Source organism: Apteryx mantelli, chromosome Z (genome assembly GCF_036417845.1).
Source record: "Apteryx mantelli isolate bAptMan1 chromosome Z, bAptMan1.hap1, whole genome shotgun sequence".
Lineage (NCBI taxonomy): Eukaryota > Metazoa > Chordata > Aves > Apterygiformes > Apterygidae > Apteryx > Apteryx mantelli.
Genome location: NC_090020.1, coordinates 29,762,583 through 29,787,628, shown reverse-complemented (window position 1 = coordinate 29,787,628; position 25,046 = coordinate 29,762,583). Strand labels below are relative to the sequence as shown.

Here is a 25,046-nt window from a genome sequence, read left to right as displayed (position 1 = left end):
TTATGCCTATTTTCTATTGCTGTATTCAGTGTTAATTTGGTGCAATACAGATGTAGCATACTCAATGCAAATGAGAAACAGTTGCAGTCCAAGCTACTGCTTTGAATTTCCTGACTCCTGTACACACAAAAACTTGACTATATTTTATTTAACAATTTTTTTGTTTTTCATTCTTTCAGAGCATAAATCCTTGAGCAGAAGCTAGCCATACCAGGATTTCAGTTAGGATGATCACAAATAAACATGCTAGAAGAAAATCAAAAGGGGCTCAAAGGACCAAACTGTCAGAAAAACCAAATGGGTTGACTGTGTTCCATATGCAATAGACAAGAAGCTAGATTTTCAGCTGCGTAAGTCATGGGAGCATTGCTGCAGGTATGTTCATTTGCATCAAGGATCTGACCTGTGTTTCTGTAGAAGACACTCCAGGTATACATAGATCTGCCGCCATAGATAGCTGCCTTCATGTTTCTCTCATACATCAAAATCAATCACCATTTCAGGGAGGAGAAAGAATTTTATGTGTTTTGGATGCCAGAGTAAAAACAAATACACAATCCAGTTTGAACTACTCCTATAAAGACCAACAAATCCCTCATATGGAAAAATCACAGCTGGTAAAATTCTTTTCATACTTAACTGAGTAGCTTAAAAAGAAACAGAAGACAAAAATCACCTTGGGCTGAAAGGAAGCAAGAGAAATATAGCTTAAAATGGCATATTTTTAGAAAATACCATTTTGCTGGAAAGTGCTTCCCCTAAACATGTCTATACTGGACAGTCAGAAAGGATGGAAAGGTTAGAGAGATATGGCTTTCTTAATGTATCATTGCATTAAACAACAATCAGGAGGGGAAAAAGAACACAGAGAGAGCAATGGTTACATCTTAAAGGTGGAGAATGCCAGTCACAGATTTGTGGTGCAGAAAACATTTGTAAAAAAACATTTTTGCACAAGAAAAAAAGTGCTCTGCAGCAGCTAGAGAAATTAAAGAACAAAAAAGGGAAGGTGACCTGATGGGTGCTTAAACTGAAAAAAAAGAAAGTAACTCTGTACCACTTCTCATTTGCACTGAACCCTGAAGGGAGAAAATTAGGATGATTACACATTCAACCACAGTAATCCTGGATTAAGGCATTTAATTTCCTAGACTGTTTGCAAACCATCAATACAAACAATAATAAGCAGATATATGGCAGACTGCTTTAAAAGTATATTACTTTGCTGTCAAAACTAGCTTTAGTACAAATTCAGGAGGATGCAATGTGTTATTCTTTTTAAAGGAAGGTTTTATTTTAGGGGTTTGAAGTAATCTCTTATGCCTGAACTACCTCACAAAAATACAATCATCTCCTCTGCAAACATTAAGTAGGTGGTTGCTCTTTTGTTAGCAAATGGAGTATACCTTAGACTTTAAAATTCGTGAATGGCTTTGAAAATAGGTGTCTCCAAAATAATCTGTTTATAACAGGTAAATTATATCTGTTCATAGAAGAGTAACAATTAACAGAAAACATCTGTAGCATGTTTACCTTTATGAAGTTTTATTGTTCTAAATAGCACAGAATCTCCATATAAGTGAAAATTTATGTTATTTTGGCAGACATCTGGAAAATTCCTCTTTACCATAATTCTAAGAAACCTGATAGCTCTGAGAGAAAAAAACTTCAATACTTTCCTCTACGATCTTCTGTGTCAACAAGTATTACCCAAGCATTCACAGTGCAGGTAAATAAATGACCTAATCGGCCAAAGTCTGCTTTTGGTACTTTAGAAATACAAAATTTCTCAGTCTGGGGTTCATGTACCAAGTGGTCACCAAGGGTTGGCACTTCACAGGACAGACTGATATGGCTAAGAACTTCCAACATGGACAATGTCACTTTTCAGATACTGGTTACATGAAAAGGATTCAATTCCAATTCCACTTATTTTTTTTTTATTTCCATTTCTCCCATTACACAGAGTACAACTTTCTTCCCCTTGAATAGTGAACTAAATTCACTTTCCTTAAATCATTTTAACCTGTGCCTTAACAAAATGGAAGCTTGGTTAAGTTCTTAATCGAAAACCTACTGTAGTCAAGAGAAATCTTTTTACTGACATTAAAAGGTTTTATATCAAGTTGATGAGAAAACATGTGTGTTATATTCCAGTGCAACATCTCTCCCTATATCCCATAGGGCTCTGTGTACTTTGGCAGGCCATGGAGCAAGAATTATTCCAACTTTCACTCTCACTGAGGTATGAGATAACACAAATATTGTATCAGATGAGAAATACACAAATGGGAGGTGGCAACTCTTAGGTGGTATGGCTGACATCTTATGGCTGATGCCTCTAGGAGCTGAGAATCACTGCAGTCAAATAACTTGAGAAATTCTGAATTCATTGATTTTGCTGGGAAAATTTTTGTAAAAACACACATTGCCTCTCAATGATAAAATCTCAAAACATCCATCTCTATGACTGAATGCCAGTTCACCTTATAATGAACTACACTCTGCACACAGAGATTAGCACATGCAAAAAGGATGGGGGTGGTGGTGAGGAAAAAACTTAGAAAAATACATCTTAGAAGTTACTTAGGTTTAATGCTTAAAAGTCTGAATGCACAAACAATAATCTACCATTATAGAAGTACTGGTGGTCAATACAATGCATTAGAACTATGTACAATGACACGGTTTAGTATCAAAATCTTTCTACACTGTAGAGTATTACGAAACTGTTAAAGACATCAAACACTAAGCACTTAAGACACCATTTTTTGCTACCACATTTGGAACTTCAATGAACAGTTCATTTTAACTTGCAGCATCAATCCATTTCTAGTATGAAATTAAGTAATTTTCTACTTATACAATAAGATTTATCTACACAGGTCTTTTGATTTTGATCCATAGCAGCAAAGGCACTGTACATCAGCAGATCCACAGACTTAAAGATTTTTTTAAAGCATTCAAAAAAAAAAAAAAGTCACAGATCATAGTTTAACAGCAACAACAACAACATAAAAAGATAACACAATGTCTCTGGCACAATGGCTCAGCCTGCGTCCATTTTGGGGACATCCAATCAAGACTTGGATTGAACTGATGACAAACAAAGCAAGTCCTTTCCCAAGTGAGAATCCATTCCTTTTTTGTACTTCAGAATGAGTGCTCTTGTAAATCCTACCTCAGAGGTCCTTGCTTTTGTAGTTTGTATATTGGTAGGAATCCATTCTTATTTCAGTGCATTTTCCAATGAATATATCAAATATTTTTCATAATCTCTTGTAATTGAAAAATTGCCCAAAGATACATATCCCCATTTTCAAAGAAACATGGCAAAAGTGTCCAGAAGTAATAAAGGCGATTCTTTGAGGCAACTTTTTGTACTTCTCTCTACAATATAACAAAGAGAGATGTTATATTAAAAAAGCTACATTGACACCAAAATGCTTTACATTCATCAATAGAAAAACACTGAGAACAAATCTGTTCAGAAGATGCTATACTGACATTGGAAATAAACAAATTGGCACATTCTCATAAAAGGTATTTAATTTAGATGTGAACTGAACTAGCCATTCATCACAGGCATGTAAATCATATTGGCTACAGGTTGCAATTTCCTAAATTTCTGAGACTGTCTAAAATAGTTAAACTAAGCATCTCCCCACCTAATAATTATACTGCAATAATATTTTGAGGTCTCACCAAAGAATAGGACTAAAAAAATCCCATTTTTTTAATTTGAAGCTAGGAGTCTATTCAGTGTAGCTTTTACTATTTCCACAACATCCTTCTCCCCAATCCCTGTCATCCACCAGCAAAACCACAAAATATACAACGCACCTTTCAAACCAAAGCCGGGCCAGACAGCTTTATTTAGTCAGTTCATTGTTAGAAAGCCTTCTTTAAACAAAATAAATACATTACAGCTATAATACATAATTAAAGAGTCAAGTTCACTGTTAAGTATGCTTATTCCATCTTCTTCCAAGTAGATATCTGATGATTTGGTATCACAAGTTCTTAATCAGCATTCACAATTCCATAGCAAGTTAAAAGGGGAAAAATAAATTCCATAACTGGGAGGAGCATTTAAGTTCTCAGTTTGTGAAAGAAAAAAAAAAAAGGAATACACAGCAAAGTGCTACGAGAAGGAGTCCTATCTGCATTCAGATTTGTCTCTAATAAATAACTTCGTAGACTGTAGCCTTCTTGTCCCCAGAGCCAGTGACAATGTATTTGTCATCCACAGAGATATCACAGCTAAGCACAGAAGAGGATTCTTTGGACTACAAGAAAAAAAAAAAGAAATACAAATTAATTCTTTTCAATCCATAAAAGGACTTGAAGATTAATCAGAAGAGTTTACAGAGAGGGAATGCAAGAGAAAACTCATTTAAATATCACCACTGTAGATTCAAAGCAAAAGTAAAAGGGTGGCAGCTTTTGTTACAAAGCTGTTTCTCCAAATTTGTCTCACCTAAAGCTCTATGGCAACAAAAAAGGGCAGCAGAAAAGGAAGTGAATGTTTCATTTGATGCTATGGAACTAGAGATAACCTATCAATCCATCAAAAACAAGCAGTCCCTTCTACATACTTTACAAGAAATGAGTATTTATTAAAATTTTAAAAGTTAGTCTTTGCATAAAAATGAATCAAAAGCCATCTTCCTCCTCCTTCTCTTTTCTGTTTTAAACCAGAAATCCTCATGGAGAAGCACTACAAAGCTCTATCTACCAATAAGCACAAAACAGAGATTTCACAGAAATAACCACATCTCCTATCAGTATTTCTCCAAAACAAAAGAAAAAACCCTTGGACACAGGAATTTACATTTCCAGGGAGGATGCAAATATGAAAAGATACCACAGCAGGCGAATGGAAGACAGGTTACAGTAGCTTTATCTCCCCGAGCTTTTCTATCAACATGGAGATGGATCTTTCCTGAGATGATGTATATGCATGCACACTGTCACATTTTCCTTGCAGTTTTAGTGCATTTTTTCTCTTTATAACATATAGGTCCACATTTTCTTTTCTGCCCTTCACTGCAAGAGCTAAATACTTCCCAATCATGCTCAGTTCCTGCAAAGAAACCTCCACTGCACAGCACAACAGCTTCTTTCTCTGCCCCTCATTAAGAAAGCTGCACTGGGGAATTACATAGTTTTAAGGAAGATGTTTTTGGAAGGATTATTTGGGCGTTCTGTGGGAGGTTGTTGCAGAATACTTTCCACTAAGAAAGCTCAGACTTCAGATTTCTCGTGCCAAAGCAAACTGCACTGTCCCAAAAGGCAGAGACATTACAACTTTCAGTAAGGTGGAGACATGACCTTTTAACCCACAACATCAGGATTAACATAGTTCAAAAAATTCCCAACATAGAGGTAACTGTAGGATGAAGAAGAGAGGGATATCCCGAAAATCCCACTCTTCTTTAATGGCACTGAAGTTCTAATAAGAGTGGGCATAGAGGGATTAAAGATTAGAGAAAGGTTATGACTTCCAGTTACATTTGATAGGACTCCTCTGTAAGGATCAAGTCTTCAGCTCAAGAGTCCACCTGTTTAATCTATTGACTTTGCACTGTTAATACAAGGTATGACACCTTAATGCTATTTATCCACATACTTCAAACATACAAACTGTGAGAAAGCACTCATTAGCCTTAATTTGTCTCCTCAACATGCTGAATATGACTTTCAATATTTTAGCTACATTTTGGACCTTCAATGAATGCTAAGCTAATCATGTGACTTGGATGCTGTATTACAGCAATACATACAAGAAGGTGAGAAAGATACAGGCTCAGAAAGAAGAGTATTAAAAATAATTTCAGAGTAAAAGGTTACTTTATGGTAAGAGCTAAATTACTAAAATGCTAGTAAGGACAAAAGTGTATGTTACAGACAAATTATTAAAGCAACATAATAATTATCCAAGAATTTCCATTTAAGAACTCCTGAAGTTAATGGCAGACCCTGAGAAGCGTAGCTCTATTGTGCTACAATGTGGAAAATAGCTTTTAGGAGATTATTACCTGGAATATACTGGCGCCATAAGGTGTTCTCCAGGCATTAAGAAGGTTATCTTTTCCAGTGCTTACAAACCATTTGCCTGCAACAGATTGTTTAAATGTTATAGTTGTGTTTTGTTTTCAAAGAATGCACCCCAAGACAAAGATTAATCATAAAAGCAATTTGTCCACATATTAATGAAAACCATATCCAAAAACAGTCACATCTTCATCTGGTTAAACTAAGAGGTTCAATCACAACATAAGTAGTTTGTACTAAAAAGAAGTCATGGATTTTTTATTTTTTTTTAATTTTGATACGTAACATCTAGTTTTAAATTTCCCTGTTTTCATTAAAAGGTGATATTAAACAAATTTCTCAGGAGAGAAAACACTGGCAAAGAAAGCTTTGCTTACCACAGTGAGCAAACTTGAGTGACAACACACAGCTCTCATGAAGATGCAGCTGATACTTGTCCGGTTTAGTAACATGCAGCACCTCGACGTTACTGTTCTCCATTCCTACTGCCAACCATTCACCAGTTGGACAATAGCCCAACGAGAAGATCTGGAATTAGAACAGCACATGCTCAATCAGTAAGGAATGAGCTTGAGATATTCAAACCCGACTCCTGCTACACTGTTAACACTATGCAAAAACACATTTTGGTCTGCTACACAGTTTTAAAAACATGCTAATCCAATTACTATAATAATCAAGATAAATTAGTTCATGTAAACAAAGCTCAATTAAAACTGTAATAGTAAAGCACTGAATCAAGCTATAAAAATTAATGTCCTAGCTTATCTGACAGCCTTTAAAAATATTTTTGTAAAATATTTTTGAACAAGGATCTACAGAAATGGTAACAGATTGTGCACAGGAACACTTTAATCTGGTAATTCTTTTACAAAAACGATTCTCCACTGCTCTCATGGTAGAAGTACTAATCTGTCAAACAGAGTCATAATCCAGAAAGATGTTTAGCTGCCATATTAAAAAAGAGAGTGTGAGACTAAGTGAAAAATTCTTTTGGAGTTCTCTTTGAGTCTGCTTTTTAAAAAAAGTGTGTGTTTTAGAAAACCACGACAGATTTTTTGTAACATGCCAAAGCTTCTGAGATTGAACCTGTGATGTAAAGTCATGTTGTTGTAGCTGCCTCCCTTCTCTGAGGTCCCAGGATCTGACTGTATTGTCCAAACCTCCTGTCCAGAGTTTAGTGCCATCATTAGAAATGTCAATACAGCTGGCTCCATCTGTGTGGCCCTGAAATTGCCTGAAAATACCAAAAGAAGACACACTCTCACATTGGAAACAGTCAGTTCCGAGCATGTACTCAGAATACCTCATTTTTGTTTCAGCCTTGTACATACATCCAATAAATACAACTGTAACACAGATTCTAAGATTTCAGATTAAACTCCTGAGACAAGCATGTGAATTTTGTGATGAATTTATGAAGCAATCAGGACAGACAGCTGAGCGCTAATTTGGTTTTTAGAAGCACACATTAGGAGTCAGATATCCTGGAGATCTTTGCTGCTGACTGTGTGATATCCACCATTTGACAGGAAATACCACATTCCCCATGAAGGAATGCAGCACAATAGTCAAAATTCACTTGCTTTAAGATGGCAGGGTTTAAAACAGAGCAGTCTAAATGGGAGCATCAGCTAGTAAAACCCTGCCTTTATATGTAATATTGAATTACTACATTACACAGCGCAGTAGTGTATACAGAAGCTCCATATTACCGGCTCCTAGCTATCTGTATATTGGTGTAGAGTAACAACTCATATTCCCAAGATGTTGAAGTGTGCAATGCAGTGATCTACACACGTTTACCCAAGACGTGCTTGCTAGAGCACTGATTAAAGAGAATGGCGTGTGAGTACAGTGTACTTCGTGGAAACAAAGGAATCCAACTGTTCGAAGAACCTCCAGCAATGTCAACACCAGCTGATCTTAGGCAATTATAGTTCTGGGGCTGCTTGATAGGCCTGGAATTATGAAAGTCTCAAAACCTATAAACAATCATATACAATCTTATCAAGGTATTACCATGGTTATTGCCTAGCGATGAAATACTGAAAGTAGTTTTGTTGACACCAACTAAGACAAGCATATTTAAGCAGAAGAGCATGTAATGCTATGTCTAATTAATTCTTCACAATCTGATGATCCAATTCTGTCGACCTACCTTACTAACGTCTGGTTATGCAGATCCCAGACTGCAATGTTCCCATCACTACAGCAAGAGAAGCAGACCTTGGAATCAGGGCTGATAGCTAGGGCATAGCAAGCTGGAGCAGAAGATGTGAGCTCTGCCTTAATCCGGGGAGTTGGAGCTGCCAGGTCCCAAATGGATAATGTGCTGGCTTCCCCACCAACAATCAGGGTGCGGCCATCTGGGAGCAATCTGCAGGAACGGATGTAGTTATCTCTGTTCTGTGGAGACAGAAGCCATCAAGAGATTACTCATGAGGAAAGGAAAACAGCATTAACATGAGAGCAGAAATCCATAAAAGTATTGTATTCCCTTCTGGTTTTAATGAGCCATTTATACTTATGACAATGATAAAGTGTATTAATGCCAGAAAATTACATGACATTAGGGAAGTGCTTAAACTTGATCTACAAAATTCAGTAGTGAGAGATATTTAATCTTAATTAGCATCAAAATGCAAAGATCTGAACCCAACCCCAAACAATTCAAGATAGCTGCATTCAACAGCTTGTGTAGAAAGTTACATTTTCATACTCTGTTTATTTCAGTACATTAACCTCTCAGCATGGGAGAGTACCAAATTCCCTGCACACCTCCCCCTCTGTTGCAATGAGACTTGCTGCCACCATCTAGGAGATGTCAGAGAAAAATATTTGGGCAATTTTCTTCATTTGTGTAGCAATTTGTGTAGCAATTCATTATATGTCTACACGTGCTGCACAGTTCTCATTTAACAGCCTCTGTAACAAGAAGCAACATCTTACCAAGAACTGGTAAATGACATAAAAAAAGCTGCTAACAATGGTTCATCTTGTTAGCACATTCAAATAATTTGCTAATAACACTCAGGGATATTTTTAATTGTCATGTTAAGACAGGGCAAAGCATTCACACATACGAAGACACAAAATATGTGACAAGCTTCAAATATTCTCTGAGAACAGGGCTGCAAGACAGCAATTTTTAGCATGATAGGATATCAAGCTTTAAGATTGCCAATAAATGTCAAAGTTTATAAACAATATCTACTGTGTGGTCTTTGATCTTTCCCCTTACCAATACAATTTTAGGATATTAAGGATGTTTTGATTCATTGTGGGGAGAAAAGCACATGTACTACAAGGAACATAGTTCAAACTCAGTTCTAGAAGAAACAATAAAACTACAAATGGAAGATCAAGCTTTGATACCAATGACAGCACTCAGATAGCCACTGTTTCTTGTACTTTAACAGCACAATTTCAATCTTAACACAACCTGCTACCTTCTTCCACCATCACATGTAGCTGTTCACTTACCAGGCAGTCCAGCTGAGAGACAGGGCTCTTGTTGCCAGGATGGCTGATATCCCAGACTTTGACACAGCCCTTCCCACCCGTGTACACGTGTCTCGTGGGGTTGCTGATAGTAACTGCACACACGACTTCCCCATGGTTCAGAGTGTTGATCTGACGGGCATGGCGAGGGATTCCTGGACCGATGAGGGCATCGGGAGGGAAAGGTACAGGCTGCATCTGACCATCTGCGCTTACATGAAATGAATATGCTCTGAAGAAAAAAAATGAAAAGTGAGAGGGGAAGGACAGAGATTTAAGTTGTTCTTCAAGCCTTTCTAAGAAAAGAAAACAAGATGTGTGTATGGCATGTGTGTATACAGATCAACAGCCTTCCACTGTGGAAATGCACACTGTGCACCTACTGCCTTTTGCAATTTTTACACTAATTTGAAGAACAAACTTACTTAGATATCTAAAGTATGGATATCAGAACATACACTTGGGTACTTTTCCTTTGGATGTGGCAAGTCAAGGACCATGTACCAATCAAATGAGCTTTTACAACTCAGGCATCTATGACTTCTGGCATGAGCAAGGATACATGACACTATTCTCAAACTCCAGTGCATGGAGAGAACACCACAGACAGAGAAGGGAAGGAAGACCAGATCAGGGTCCCCTGGGAAGACAGAAATAGTAAGCTAGCTGTTGCAGAACTCTAGGGGGTGCCGAGTGCCTGGGGACATTTGTTTGTTCCCTTAGTGACTAACGTGTGAACTTCAGCAAGTATGCGGGAGCCAGAGTGCTGCCAAGCTGCCCCAGGTACCAAGGGTACCACATGGCTCAAGGGAAACTGCCTTGTGCTGTATGTAAAGGTGTGCCGAAATCACTGCTGTCAAGGAGTTAAGTCCTCAAGGCATGGTTGCTGACATCTGATACGACAGACTAGCAAAAACACACTGGGATTTTTTCCTTCTTCTGGGATTTTTTTTTTTTTTTTGTAGAACTGACACAACAACCACAAATCCCAGTTTCTCTTGCCAGAATCAGGACTCTCACTGAGAAAGAATGTGTTACGTGACTGCCAGTGATGCCACCTGTGAATAACCTATCAACAGCTTCATCTCAAAATATTTTCCAGGGAGAACACTTAGGTTGTGAAATTGTCTTGTTCTTAGATGCTCCCTGACACATCACATCTATTACATAGCACAAACTTTATAAGAGGGTTCACCTACACATACAAATGTGTGCTTAATGGAAGGCTTTAATTTCCTCAGACCTGAAAAAATCATAGCAGTACTAATGAAAAATCCATTGTCACAATGGTGAGGATGAGAATAGTTCACAAAAATATCATTTTATCAGAATACGTAGAAAGATTGTTTCCTTAATTGTTGCTTGAAAGTCACTGAAGAAGGCAGACTTCAGAATTCATTTGTTATTTAAGATTCACACTCCATTAATATTACAACAATAATTTTCAGCAGGATAAAATACAACTGCATTTTCACCTTTCTGCCCTGTTTCCAGAGCTTTTCACTCTCTCCTAATCCTGCCCTCTATTTCTTGTTCTGGCAGGTCTGAGTGACAGATCATATCATCAGTCTCCATTTTTTGACATTAAACACGTTCAGGAAAGGGTAGGAGAGACTTCTGTGGTTGTTAGAAGCAGCAAACTGTCTATATTGACTGGAATTTTGAGTTCAATTACTACTACAGAAATCTGAAAGATCTTCTTCACTATCTCCTATCTCCTTAATTCCTTTTCCTGAAGTAAAGGTACTAAAAGAAGAAGCAGGTGGTGATCTGAAATCTATAACAAAACAAGTGCAACTTTTTTATCATCCTTCCTAATTTCAGTAAAAAGGTTCAGTCACTCTCTGCAGAACCATGCTGATCACTTAATATATGATATTTTCATTAACCACAAGGATTTTTACATGCTTATAAAGTACATAGGGAATATATTTGAACAATTACCAAAAAAAAAAAAAAAAAAAAAAAAAAAAAGCTTAGTTCTGGAGACTGAGACTACATTATTTTCACCCTATTCATCATTCCATACCAGCACCTGTGATTAAACTGTTGCTTCTACTTGTTGCTTATTTGAAGTATTCTAAATACCTTACAAATATCTGACAGTATAAACACCTGATGAACATTTTTTTCCTTCTTTTTTTGTTAGCTACCTCTTCTAGGTATGTGTTGTACTCTCCTCAACTTTTTGATGTATCTTAAAACTAGAGAGAGAGTTATTAGGCAGCTAGATCCCTGATGTGCCACACACTGTTCATTCCATTTCAGCAAACACTCAATAGTGTGGAGAACTTACACAACTTTTGCTTTAAGAGAAGAGGAAGAGTAAATGAGAGAGCAACAATCCCAAATGATAGCTGTGAAAAATACTCCACTAAGAAATTATGGGATCATGATAAAATGACCATAGATTTCAAAAGTTTCAACTACAGCTGACCAACATTTAGCTGAAATTGTCCTTTAAAACAGTCATCAATATGTCAATGCAGTTCAGAAGTCTTCAAGATGCAACAGATCTTTGACTGGTTTGGTTTCAATTTGCATCACATCATTTTATTTTTTCCCCTCTCTAACTCAAAGGGGATGCAAGTAAGGTGGTCTCCACATCTGTAGAATTTTCCATTCTAAAGTCACAACAAGCAAAGCCTAGCAGGGTAGGTCACCCTTTCTGGGCCACTATATCCACCAAGGATGAGCTTGAATATTAAGAATATTTGAATATTATGTCTGGAAATTTCTATGTGCCCATTGCATGTGAAGGATGAAGATCTCTGCCCTGCAGAATTTTTAATCCAAACACCTGATCCTAGAAACTACTGTACACCAAGTTCCAAAATCATCTTATGCAGCTAGGGCAGAGTAACTAGCAGAAGGGCAAAGTGAGGTGATAACCAATGTGTGAAGTCTGAAAGAGTGGGATGCAGGTTATGATCTGTATGATACACTCATGTAAGAAAACTTACAGGAACTAGCATTGATCAGTTTTCCATGACATGTTATTAATCTTGTGTGTCTGCAAGTACACAGGCAGGCAAATGTATGCATTTATTCACATGCATGCAGGTGTGTGAATATTCTACCCACTCCCTCCCCCACAACCACATTCATACATAAGACAGAGAGAGAAGGAAAGGCACAAACTACATCCCCTGCCCTTCAAACCCTCCAATATTAGCCGGTCAGTTTCTTGCGAGTGTCACACAAGAAGTGGATCTTGAGGACCCTTACATAGAATCTGGATCAATATAGTTTGCAACACTGTTTTATTTTTTTTTTGCCCTAACTCAAGAGGAATGCAAGTAGAGAGTTCTTCATATCTATGTAATTCTTTTTCCTAGACTCACAACAAGCAAAGTCTGGTAGAGTAGGTCACCTTTTATGGTCAGTTCCATCAAGGATGAATTTGAACATATATACAATAATTCTTTCCAGTATTTTCAATCAAACAAAACATTTCAGTGTTCCTTTCTCTGCACACTGCTGCTTAGAGCAGCTGATAAGTTTGCAAGTGATTGCAAGGCTTTTGTGAACAAAGAAATTATTTCTTAACCTGAGAGGCAGAGTATGGCAGAGACAAAAAGCCAAGATACCATTCCATTTTGCATTTCTTTATTAAACCAACCGGTCAGATTCAGCATGCAACACCCAGAAACTCAGCTCCCTTCTGCATTTATCACCGTCTCTTCTTACCCTATACCACCCAGTACTTATCAGCTGCAATTAGTCTTCAAAACAAATTTACAAATACAATTTTAAGATTGAACAGTGTTTTTCCTTTCCTTGCTAAATGGCTATATTTATTCTTACAATAATTTTCAGTAGCTAAAGGGAATTCCAACTGGCAAGGGAACACAACTTCAATAAATGATTAACTTTTAAAGTTGAATGTTTGATACTCACGGTTTTCCTCCTGGGATGCCTGTGAGATTGGGAGGGATGCCTGGGACTCGCATGTGATGATGAGGATCAAAACCAACCTGCAGTTTTCCCCAAGCAAAACAAAAAGCTGTATTAAAGATGGAGTTACGCAAAAGAAGACAGTTTAGTCCATATCCTCCAAAGCCTATTACCCAACTTACAAACAGACTGAATCAGATTTAACCCCGCAGGTCAAACATTTAACAAACTGCTCTCATGCTCAGACACATCAATGGCAAACACTTACCACTGGAGATCTCCCATAAGCTGCGGCTGCTGCTGCTGCTGCAGCTGCTGCACTCATTTGAGGGGAAATGTTGTGTAGACCAGCATAGGCAGCTCCTGGGCTGGTCAGCTCACCGTTCATACCAGCATGTGGCACAATCCCAAATGGAGTAGGGTAAGGACATGGCACTGCCATAGGTGTCCTTAAACCTGAAGCTATAGAGGGCAAAAAAAGAAGAGAAGTTACACAGCCAGCCAAACACAGACAGAGCAAATATAGTTGGCAAGCAGTAAAAGAATATGCTGTATTGAAATGCTGTGTTAAAATGCTGAAGAACCAGCTCAGCATTCAGTTTAAGCAGCTGTAATATACAGCTTTGTCACTGCAGATTTAAAGGGAAACTGTTCAGGGCCGAATGGCTATGGTTTCATACAGTTTTGAATTTACTGATACTAACCTAGTGGGTCAACACCTGGGGGCTTGCCAGGCACAGGCCTCAATCCGGGAGTGGAATTGCTGCCTGGAGTTGGAGCATCAGTCCGTGGAGTTGGGGTATTTGATTTAGATACAGGCGTGGTAGATTTCTCATTCTAATCATCAGAAAAGATAATGAAAGATAGTTGATCAGTTATCTTACTTTTTGGCTTCTTGTGGCTGGAAAGAGAGCAGATGACAACTGGAGTGTGGTGTGATTAGTGAAACCTGGGTTTTGGCTTTAATAGTTAGTGGCAATGAAGAGAAGCATGCAGAGACACTTAAAAGGATAGAATAGCTTTGGGAATTAACTATAGCCTTCATAGCTTTCCTCATTTGGGTCAACAGTATGATTCAGAATAAGGTCAATGACTGAAAAATCACTACCATCTGACATATGATATTGGCAGCATATGCAAAATCTGTTGGTGGTCTCAGTCTGCTCATAGTGGACCTGTTCACATCATGAGTTTCTGAGTTTCTGAGAGAAGCCACTGCCATGTGGACAGGAAGAGCAAAAGAAAACTCACAACCAACCAAGAACTCATCCCCATATGTAGTGCTGGTAACATAGGTTGGAGGCAGTGATGGTATAAAGTCAGGAACTGCGCAATGCCATTCTTGTGAGAAGCTTTTCATTCGACAAACAGCTGACTCCTGGATCTGAGCCTGTCATTCCATCACCTTTCCTGAGCACTACCATCACTTTAGGGTTTGGGGTTTTTTTTTATTTCTTTTAAATAATCATGTACCCTGACCTTCAAAGAACTACGAGAGGAGTTACGGTGCAGCTCAGAAATGTGATTAACTACAGCAACAAACAGGATAGGCAAGAACACCCCCGACTTGCAGGCAGCTCTTTTTTGCATTGTGATTTGTGATGCAAGTCAAGGAAGGCTCTTGTAAATGACAGATTACTTTTTAGATAGAAAATAAAAATTATTGTTGTTGTATATGGCCTGGTAATTCAAACAAAGCTAACAACCAAATCACATCCAAGCAGGGAACTGAATTTGCTATAAACTACAGCACAAGAAAACAGCTCAAGGAACCCCTGTGAACTCTTATTTATTCACAAAAAGACAGTTTTTCATATGGGGGAGGAGAAAAACCATCTCTCAGCACAGAACATCCATCATCTATCCACACCATCAGTTAAAATAACCTCTTCCCATCCCAAAAAAGGCAATGGACTTTCTCCTTAGTATTTAATTAAGTTTCCTGAAAACAGAAACAAAAGGAATTTTATACTGATTTTTCATACCTGATACTGATAGCTTTAGAAATCCAAATTGTTCCTAGATACAAATCTGGTTAACGTGTGTTTCATTATATTATCACAGGTGAGGAGCATTCAGAGGCACTTACAAGGCTAAGTTCTTTGGATTTGGAGGAAGGAGTACTGCTGGAGGATGCAATAGATGCTGGACTAATTGGTGCATCTTTCTTCAGCAGTCGAGTCTTGTCCAAGCCGTTCTCCCGTGGAGAGTGTGTTGGACTTCCTCGGGGAGAGGAAGGATCCTAAACATCAACAACATTGGTTAGTAAGGGGGGAAGAAAAAAAATCATAGTAGCCACTAACACTTGTCTTTAGCAATTTACTCTTTGGAGTGAAGATCTGTCCCAAAAGGTGGCATGTTCATTCAATCTGTAAGTGATTTAGCTGATAAAATTATAAAATCGAGGTGGATAATTCAAGAAAACTGTTTTTTAAAGAAGGTCTTAAAATTGAATGCCATTAGCCATAAGAAATAATGTTAAAAACCTTCAAATTTTGAAATAGGCTAGTAAATCTCATTTTTCAGATGTCAAACTGAGGTACTTGGCAGTCTTGATTAAGTTCGCAAAAGAAGTCAAGACCAGAGTGAAAGAAAACAGAGATACCACTACAAGCAGCATCCTATCTGCTGTTCTGGACCGGCTTCAAATATCTCAAAGTAGACCTTTGGTTTGTGCAAGAAACAGAAGCTCTTTTGTAGAAAAAAGGTGTTACAGAAAGAAGACCTGACTGGATTCCCTCAGGAATTTCAAGCTCCTTTGTGAAGGCAAAGACTGGAAGCTTATTCACATATCTAATATATATGGAAATCACTGAAGACCTGCCCCCCCTTGCTATTATAAGGTACCAAAATAGCATTATGTGTACCTCATTGGAAACATCAACTACCAAGTTGTCATCACTCTTTTCACCATCACTGTCCTGCAATGACAAATCACAATGTGTAAAAATTAAATATATAATTCCTTATATAATATATGAAGTCACTTAGGTACAAAGAAAAAAATCCAATGAAATACAAAGCTGCTCACAGTTATGCAATATAGCCTTTACTTTTACCTAGCTTTATGTGGTAATAAAATTATATTTAGGTTTCCTAAAGTGCTACTTCTCAATAGGTGTCACAGCTGTAGCGCTCTTACCAGTTTGCACATAAGCGAATGAAGACAAGAGGATGAAAATACTTGTCCAAAGTCTCACAGCACTGAGAAGCAGAACCAAGACATACTCCAGAGCTACTGAGTTCTAACCAAAGGCTCAATGCTCATCACCTGCCTCCAGGCATTCTGTATTTATATGGTCAAAACCACTACAAATTCTGAGCACCTAAGTCTTCCACCCAGCATAATGATACTTGCAGACAGTAAGTACCTGTTAAAATTTGACCTGCAAATTTAAAATTAGGTATGCAGTATAAAATTGGTAAAGTTACAGAGGAGACAAGTTCAGCAATGCAAAATGTAAATGTTTTACTCACATAGCGAGCTGCTATTTCCTTCTCCTCTGTTTTCTGTTTTTTACTGTCTGAAGAGTAATCTGTTGAGTTTCTGTGCTTTTCTGCTGTTCTGAAACTGGCTGATGGAGATACAGAAGAGCTCTGCAGTTAGAAGTGGGAGAGAGAGAGAGACAGAAAGAAAAACCATCATCAGATGCTCACTCAAAATAGCTGTTGATTTGTCACTATCTCTCCACACAACTTAACCTGGTATGTCTTTGAAGTTGTTCTGATGGATAGCACTTTGGGTTTTAATCAGCGACAGCTACCCAGCAATTTTTTTTACGCTGAGAGTGCACAATGCATCGCAAGAGACACAGATAAAGGATATCAATTAACGGCTCATTGAATAGTTGATATCTGCAGCCTCATTGAATAGTTGATATCTGCAGTGTTAACAGAATGAAAGTAGAGCTAACTTGGACCATTTTATGAATACTGTATGTTGGCCTGGCTTTGGCTTGTTTACTCAATAAATACGCAGGGTTAATCCAATACTGAAGTCCTGGGGCAGGGGGTGGGAAATAAAGAACAACAACAAAGATTGTTCAAAGTAAGTCACACTCCAGCAAACACTTTTGAGAGAAGATTTCCAGCAAGGAGAGAAGCAAGGTCCTGAACAGTCTTGCAACAGGAGAAAGCAGTGGAGGCAAACATCTAACTCATTTTAATCTGATGCCTTATACAATTACAAGTGGTCCAGTGCCTGCAGTAGGCAGGAACACAACAGCTCCGACAGTCTCTCCTTGCTCTGCAGCCCTACCTGAGTAATGGTTACTACAGAGCACACTGAAGAGACAGATGAGAAAGGAAGATCATTTGTACTTTATGCACTGTCCTACAATTCTACTCTGCTTCTTTAAACCAGAAAGGCAGTATTTATCAACTCATACCCTATTTCCAGAGCTTGGTTGAGTCTGTATCTTGATATATAAACAAGAAAGAAATGAAAGATCCTAATTTTCCTCTATAATTGATTCTACCAGCAGCATCAGGTTTTGGCCCTAATTCAATAAAGCATTTAAGCATGGGCTAAAAATGTATCTCACACTGAAGTCAATGGTTAAACGTACAGAAGTAAGGATGTGTTCAGGCATTTTGCAGAATTAGAACTGACAGGAATGAAGATGAAAGTAATTCTCAATTGAAACCCTGCTGACTGTTTCCCTCTCTCTATCCTCCTTACATAAAAGGGTAAAAACAAATAATGAAGTAAGTCCTTACTGCTGGATTTCAGCCCTTCCCCCTCATCCAGAAACACTGGTTCTGGGATTCTCTTCAATGCATGTGGCCAGCTGTTGTTTTACAAAAAAGTGTGCAATACTCCACATTGATTTGTTTTTTTGGTTCAAGTGCACACCTAAACTTATTGAATAGCTGCTACCAGGAATGCAAACCAAGAAATTAACATTTACATTATGCAACTTCTGCTCCATCACTATTGCCAAATTACTTCTTTCCCTTGACCTATTACACCACAAACTTCTGGTAAGAATCAAAAAACATTTTCTCCATGTTGGACCACCGAGGTCCTGCTCTCCACATCACTTCTCTAAAACTTCCAACTGTTGTTAACAGCAGTTCAGATTAATGAGTGCAAAAATCTTGTGTCTATTTTTGACTGTCAATCATTAACAGCGCTGAGGGGAAATGGAAATTTAAAAAAAAAAGCTAGTGATGAATACAGCCTGTGTCTTTCCTATTTCCCTCCATCCTTCTCTCCTCCAGCACTGTAAAATAGTAGATGAGGATTTCCTATGTGCACAAATACATCTTAAAATGTGTTCACTGATTTACATTTAAAGTAGGCCATTATAAGAAACTATTATGCTGCAAAAAAATAAATAAAAGTGCTATTGTTTGCTCCGAATACATAACACATGTTAAGGCATTTGGAGACAGTGGTGACAGTAGGCTCAGAAGCCCTTAAAACAAGAGCCAAGTAGAATGCAACATTAAATGAACTGATGGCTTGAGAAATGTATTTGTTTACCGTAATGATATAGCATAGTCTTTTGCAAGAGATTTAACAGTATACTCCTATTACATTTATATTCATTTACAGTTTGGGAAGCAGTAGCTTATAATGTGAATTTAATTCATTATTTCTCAGCTTCACCATACAGAAGGCAATTTGCGTTAAAACAAAGAAAAATAATCATCAGTAAACTACAAATTAGAGTGGCGTCTGAAGAATTAAACTACTGCACTTAGTTGAATAGAAATATTTATTTCCATAAATTTGAAAGCATATACTTTCATTTTTCACAATCTAGTTAGCTATGCGCTATAGATACCACTTTAATCTTTGATTTCACTGCTTAATAAAGTAATAAATTAAAGCTACCTACTAGAATGATAAAGTAGTTAATTATCACTAGCACATAAAGGATGAGCACCATGTTGGGCACTGAGGCAATGCGTACTTCTTAATGGTTTTATTGTTTCAAAGGTTGATCAGACTTGGTATCAATATGAAAAAATCTTGCTATGGTATCCCACCTACATCAGAAGAAAGATGCAGACAACTAGCCTATTGCTTGCTGGGGGGGAGAAGGGTCAAATTAGTGGAGTGGGGAAGGCAGGCAGAATTTCTTTTCCCAAACTGGAATTTGGCTAGTGTACTAGGACTAATATTATTTTGCCTAAAGCATAAATTACTACAGGACAAATTAAGAAGTCTCACTTTAACTGTTTTCTCCCTTTTCTTGCATGGCAGCTGCAGTTACCCAGCAACACTCCTGCAATAGTGGCTTTTTTCTGTCCAATATGTAATGCATCTGCCATATAAAAATCTCTGACTTTATGGGATCTCTGGGACTGGTGCTGACAGATCTAAAATTATCTCTTATACTAAGTAACAATGGTATGTCATGTACTGCTCAGCCAAAAAGCTATGGTCTAGATCTTCTAATGTACCTAATCCCTACTGGTTTCAGTGTGCAAGGGACATTATTAGTCGCACCAAGTTCCTACTATGGTTTACAATAGCAGTTCAGCCTGTAAGCAACTGTAAGGATGTATTTTCAAGTGAGAAATACCTGGACATCATGGTATCCACTGACATCAGATTCCTACATATAAACCTGTACCCACACAAATCTCTCCCTGAGCATGTAAATCTACATATTCCAAGGGAGAAACTTATGTTCCCAGACTTCACACAAAAACCCCCATCAAAGCACAGCATTTATCTGTCAGACTTTGCTCTGTTCCTCGATTAAAACATCGGCGGTCTCCTAACAGTTGCCTTTAAGAAACTGGAAGAGGACAGCCACTTAGAGAAATTAAATGATTCAGCATTATGTCTTGAAAGGCTGTAACTTAATGGGCCAGAATTCTCATTTTAGTAACTACTACAATTTATAGAGAAATAAAGTCTTTTCACACTGCTGTTTTCTTCAATAAAATGTTTTAATCTACTAGAGAGAGTAGCATTTTCCCATTAACCAACACCAATTTTGCTCACATATAATAATTAGACAAAACACAGGAAAAAAAAAACTCTTTGGTGAAAGTGGGTTATATTTAGTTTCTGTTTTAGCAAAATGTACCAGGTTTTCATTTTCTGCTTAGGCAGAATATTTTTATTCATGCCAAATACACCACAAAATGCTGACAAAAACCTATTCAACGGATACATTTATAGAAAGGCTTAGCATGTTGCCTTGTTCATATAATTTGCTTAAGAAGTGAAACAGTTTCTAGTGCTGAATCCATAGGATCTTTTACACCAGACTGTAAAGCATGAAGCACGATGCTTCACTTTGTATTTTGTATAGTGTTGAGCACAGTGTTTAAAAAAAAAAAAAGAGAGAGGAAAAAAAAATCACAAAGCCCATTCAGACTTTCACAAAGTGGTGTGTTTTCTCTCCAACATTCATCCAGTGTTGCTCTAGGTGGAATATTGGTGCCAGGCACACACAGATTAAATGATCATAAAGAAGACAATATAAACCTCTTCTTAAGCTATAAAATTCTCACCAGTAGCAACGCAGACATCAGCATGCTGTCTACGCAGGAAAATTAATACTTCAAATTGCTTGAAAAAATCCAAGAATCACTATCATCATTTTAACCTGAACTTCCACTGAAAGTTACTTGCATTTAGATAGATGACTCATGCTGCAACACAGCGGAAAAAAACAATATTGTCAGACTGTGCAGTCTTCTGATCACTCTCAAACCCTATAAACCCTAACTCCACATATGCTAGCTCCTGCAGATGAAGACCTGGCCCAAGTAGATGAAGTGATAATTAAATGAAATCACTGTTAAAAGTAATGACTAGAGATGACAGGATGAAAAGCCCTCCCACATGATGAAGCTAGTAACTCTTTAAAGCATTCATGAACATGACCATTCCCTAGCATAACTTTACAAGTCTGCCACAATGATGTATTTGGAGTATAATAATTAAAACAATAATTCCCAACAAAGTGGGAATTATGAGATAATTGACCATCCTGAAGTATTAAGCAAACTGCAGTAAAAGCCAAGGATGCTCAACGCTAAGGTCAATTACAATATAATTATCTGAATGACATTACTGCTGTCATAAAGTCTGTTGAAAGTATAAAAGAAACTATAAAAATGGATACAATATGCATCACATGGAAATGACCTGAGAGTAATGCTGCTTGGTTGATTGGTGCCAATGTTATACATGAAGTATAAAAGCCAAAGTTAGGATTCAGGCATTGCTCCAGAATTTGGCTTGGCACTCTTAACTCTTCGAGATAAAACCTTATGTTTAAATTGGAAACACAAAAAATGAAGTGCTGTTACTTCTGACAAGTCAGGTTGAGACTGAAATTGCTTTGATGAATAACTAGGGGTATGAAGTGGGAAAGCTCCTACTTGGCAAGTAGCAGAAAAGAATGTAAGAAACATGCTCCCGGGTTAGTTCATCGTCCCATCTGGGCTCATATTCTGTATATGATGGTGGCAGCAATAGCGATGGCTTCTACAGAGGGCACACAGGGACAGCCACTTGCAGCAGTCCATTTCCTTCCAGCCTCTCCCACATCTACAACTGCGGTATCAAGGCTACTAGAGGCACATGCTGCCTTTTTCCTTTAGAAACTGTCTATAGACCTGTTGCTTGTGGTTTGTCTCATCTCTCTCTGAAGCTGCTGGTAACTGCCTTGCCTCTTATGGGAGCAAGTTTCAGAAGATCTATGTGAAGAGTACTTTCTTTTGCTTGTTTTAAATCCCAGCTTCCTACTAGTTTCATCAAGTGTCCCCTAGATCTAGAACTGCAGGATTTATTGAATACAGTTCACCTTATCAACTATCGTACAACTTTGTAAACTTCAGGCATATCCTCCCTCGGCCTTCAATGAAATGAAGCCCCAGAGCAAGGACATACGTTCCCTTTGGCTCTGGCCTTACATCAGATCAAGTGAAGGGAGAAACACACTCACTTTCACACAGGTCTCAGAAGACAAATGCTTGGGTCGCAGGGTCTGGGCAATGCAAAGGCTTTCCCAAATCCTGTACCACCACTCTGAGTTTAAGAGAGGTGTGAAACAGTCGAATGACTCCAGGAAACCCTCTTGCCTAATCTGTAAAATGATGAAATTTATTGTCTCACCTTCAGCCCAACTTCTCTTTTTAGAGGCAGGTGAAAATATTCTAAAACAATCTGCTGTGCCCACATTACGTACCCAGAAACAAAAGAAGTTCCCACATAATAAACCTTCAGTATGGATCTAAATGTAAGGGAACATCCTTCTGTTTAAGAAAATATATTCATTTACATACATGTACACACACATTTACATACATGTACACATACATTTATCAATCTGAGGGAGAGAGTGTGAAATTTTGTGGGCTGCACTATAGATACTATACAGAGCACTTTGAGGTCAACCATACCTCTATTAAATAAAAATCAAAAAACAAAAACCGGGAGTGTTAAACAGTCACTGTATCCACTCTGGTCTCAATGATTTTGTGATATTTGCGTTGATTTACCAACATCTCCCCTTTGCTCTACTCATCAAGACAACTGGATTTTTCCTTATCATGTCTTTCCTTTCAGGTATATACAGTAGGTCCCCAGCAGAGTGACAGATAGAGTCAGGAGGCAGTACTGCTTGGAGCATGGCGCTTCAGAAATGACTCACAGAATCATCCAAGGGTGGTAGCCAAGTATTGTCACCACATATATCACTGGTCACAGTGAACTTTTACTATATTTTCACCTCTCATTTGCAACTTGTTTCTCTATGCACCCAAACAGAAACCCAGCTCCCACTCAGCCATACCAAGATCACATTATTTGTCTCATTCATTGCCTTTTCCCTGTAACTGCATTTTCAGATACCAGTCTCAGTAATTGTTGGTGAAAAATGCTACCAACTAGCTAGAAAAGATACAGAACAAAGCTATTTTTAATATCACATGACCCTGTCTGAGCTAATTGGACTGAGTTTAATAATCAAGGATGTGATAATTAATTTTAATACAAACTATGATTAAAATGCAAACTTTGAAGTTTTATAGAGCATTTTTACCCACTAATTAACTTCACTAATTGCAAAATTAATGAAGTTAATTAGTGGATAAGAGTGTCATATAAAACATCAAAGTCTAGATGTGCAATGCTGCTGCAAGAACAACAAAACAGCCACAAAAAAAATCTAGAATAAAAAGAAAATGTGCATGCTCAGCAGTTAGCCTTCCAAACACAACGTCCTCAAAACTTTTACCTAAATAAAAGTGTATATATATGTGTATTTATAATGTATATGTTTGCTATTTCTTTAAAACTATCAATATAAACTATTTACACTGGTGATCTGCTTGCCCTGGTGGTACCACCATGACATTTAATCTAAGCTAATTAAAAGCATCAGAGTCTAGATGCTATAAAATGGTAAAATGAACAATAAATCATTTCAGTTTGCATGTTAATTCCAGTCATGTATTTCAACATACACTTATCAATTTGCTATAAGCTACATAGGCTACGCAGCAGAAGTCAGGGAGACCTAGCAATTTTGACGTGTAATTCTGCCAGCATGTGCTACTGTTTCTCTGGCCCTTCCTAGTGTACAGGTGCACAATGGCAAGAAAAGCAGGTAGTTAAAGCAACGGCGAGGGCTGCTGGCTAGCCCTTCACAGATGGATTTTTACAATAAATCCTTCAAAATACAGCTTCTCCAGTAATCACTGACTGAGGGACATAGCACACACAAGGCCTAATCACTACTGATACTGTGAGGGTCAGAGGATGGAGAGCAGAACCAATGCTACTTAAGTACAGGCAGTGAGATCGTAGAGGAGCACAGCTGTGAGACAAAAAGCAAAGACAGGTTTAGGTTAGAGGATATCTTAGCACAAGCACATGAAGGTAGTGAAATCAAGGAGTGCAGCAGGAATAACAAGCATCCTTTGGTAAGCAAGAGAGTCTGAACAAAGCACCTGGTTTCAGGAAGGAACAAAAATAAAAGAAACAGATGGGGCAGGGAAAGGAGTTAAACGCTCCTGATAGGTTTACAGAAGCTTCAAAAGTTCACAGATTACATTTACCATCAAGCCTGCTCTCATCCACATCTGCCAACTCATAAATATTGAATTTAACTGATGGTAACAACCCAGGCATTGTCAAACATCCTCCCTTTTAATCCATGAAGCAATCCACCTGATCTGCTCCCCATTCCACTCCCCATTCACCACCCCTCACTCTGATCTCCTCCCACTTGAACAGCCCCCAGACTGAGCCCCCACGTTTCAGCACACAAGAGCAGGCAACAGGTAATTTGGAAAGAAAAGATTTACAAGAAGGTGCTAACGCACAAATTACAGCTGGTATAGGCAATACAGTGAGCGAGCCTGGGGGCAAAGGCAAGTTGCAAAGGAATCCTGTCGCTAATGATGTCAGGAGAGATAAGCACCCTGCAATAACAAAGGAGTGGATGTGAGGAAATGCTACCAGACAGAGAAAACTGTGCTGCTGGCATTTGAGAAAATAAATGCCAAAACCCAGGACAAACCTGCATAATCACAGCATACAAAATCCTAAATGTTACTTTAACCTAAATCAGACATGCTGAAACAGGGAGGTCAAAGGATGCCGAGTT

At 38.0% G+C, this 25,046-nt stretch overlaps 1 protein-coding gene across 4 annotated transcripts in view; it reads right to left on the bottom strand.

Moving 5' to 3' along the window:
* Positions 1–2,575: 2,575 nt before the first annotated feature.
* The window catches only part of LOC106489152 (transducin-like enhancer protein 4), a 105,378-nt gene continuing 82,907 nt past the window's right edge, over positions 2,576–25,046 (bottom strand). For 3 of the 4 annotated variants that reach the window (XM_067316538.1, XM_067316536.1, XM_067316537.1), the window contains 13 exons: positions 16,936–17,055; positions 16,326–16,379; positions 15,548–15,700; positions 14,163–14,295; positions 13,727–13,920; positions 13,462–13,538; positions 9,544–9,793; positions 8,219–8,466; positions 7,147–7,294; positions 6,435–6,585; positions 6,042–6,118; positions 3,844–4,289; positions 2,576–3,390 (listed from right to left, as the gene is read on the bottom strand). In XM_067316538.1, coding sequence (XP_067172639.1) covers positions 4,182–4,289; positions 6,042–6,118; positions 6,435–6,585; positions 7,147–7,294; positions 8,219–8,466; positions 9,544–9,793; positions 13,462–13,538; positions 13,727–13,920; positions 14,163–14,295; positions 15,548–15,700; positions 16,326–16,379; positions 16,936–17,055 — 1,713 coding nt within the window. In that variant the 3' untranslated portion in view covers positions 2,576–3,390; positions 3,844–4,181. Of the gene's footprint in view, positions 3,391–3,843; positions 4,290–6,041; positions 6,119–6,434; positions 6,586–7,146; positions 7,295–8,218; positions 8,467–9,543; positions 9,794–13,461; positions 13,539–13,726; positions 13,921–14,162; positions 14,296–15,547; positions 15,701–16,325; positions 16,380–16,935; positions 17,056–25,046 lie in introns of those variants that run through there. The other variant, XM_067316539.1, reaches the window with a different exon arrangement.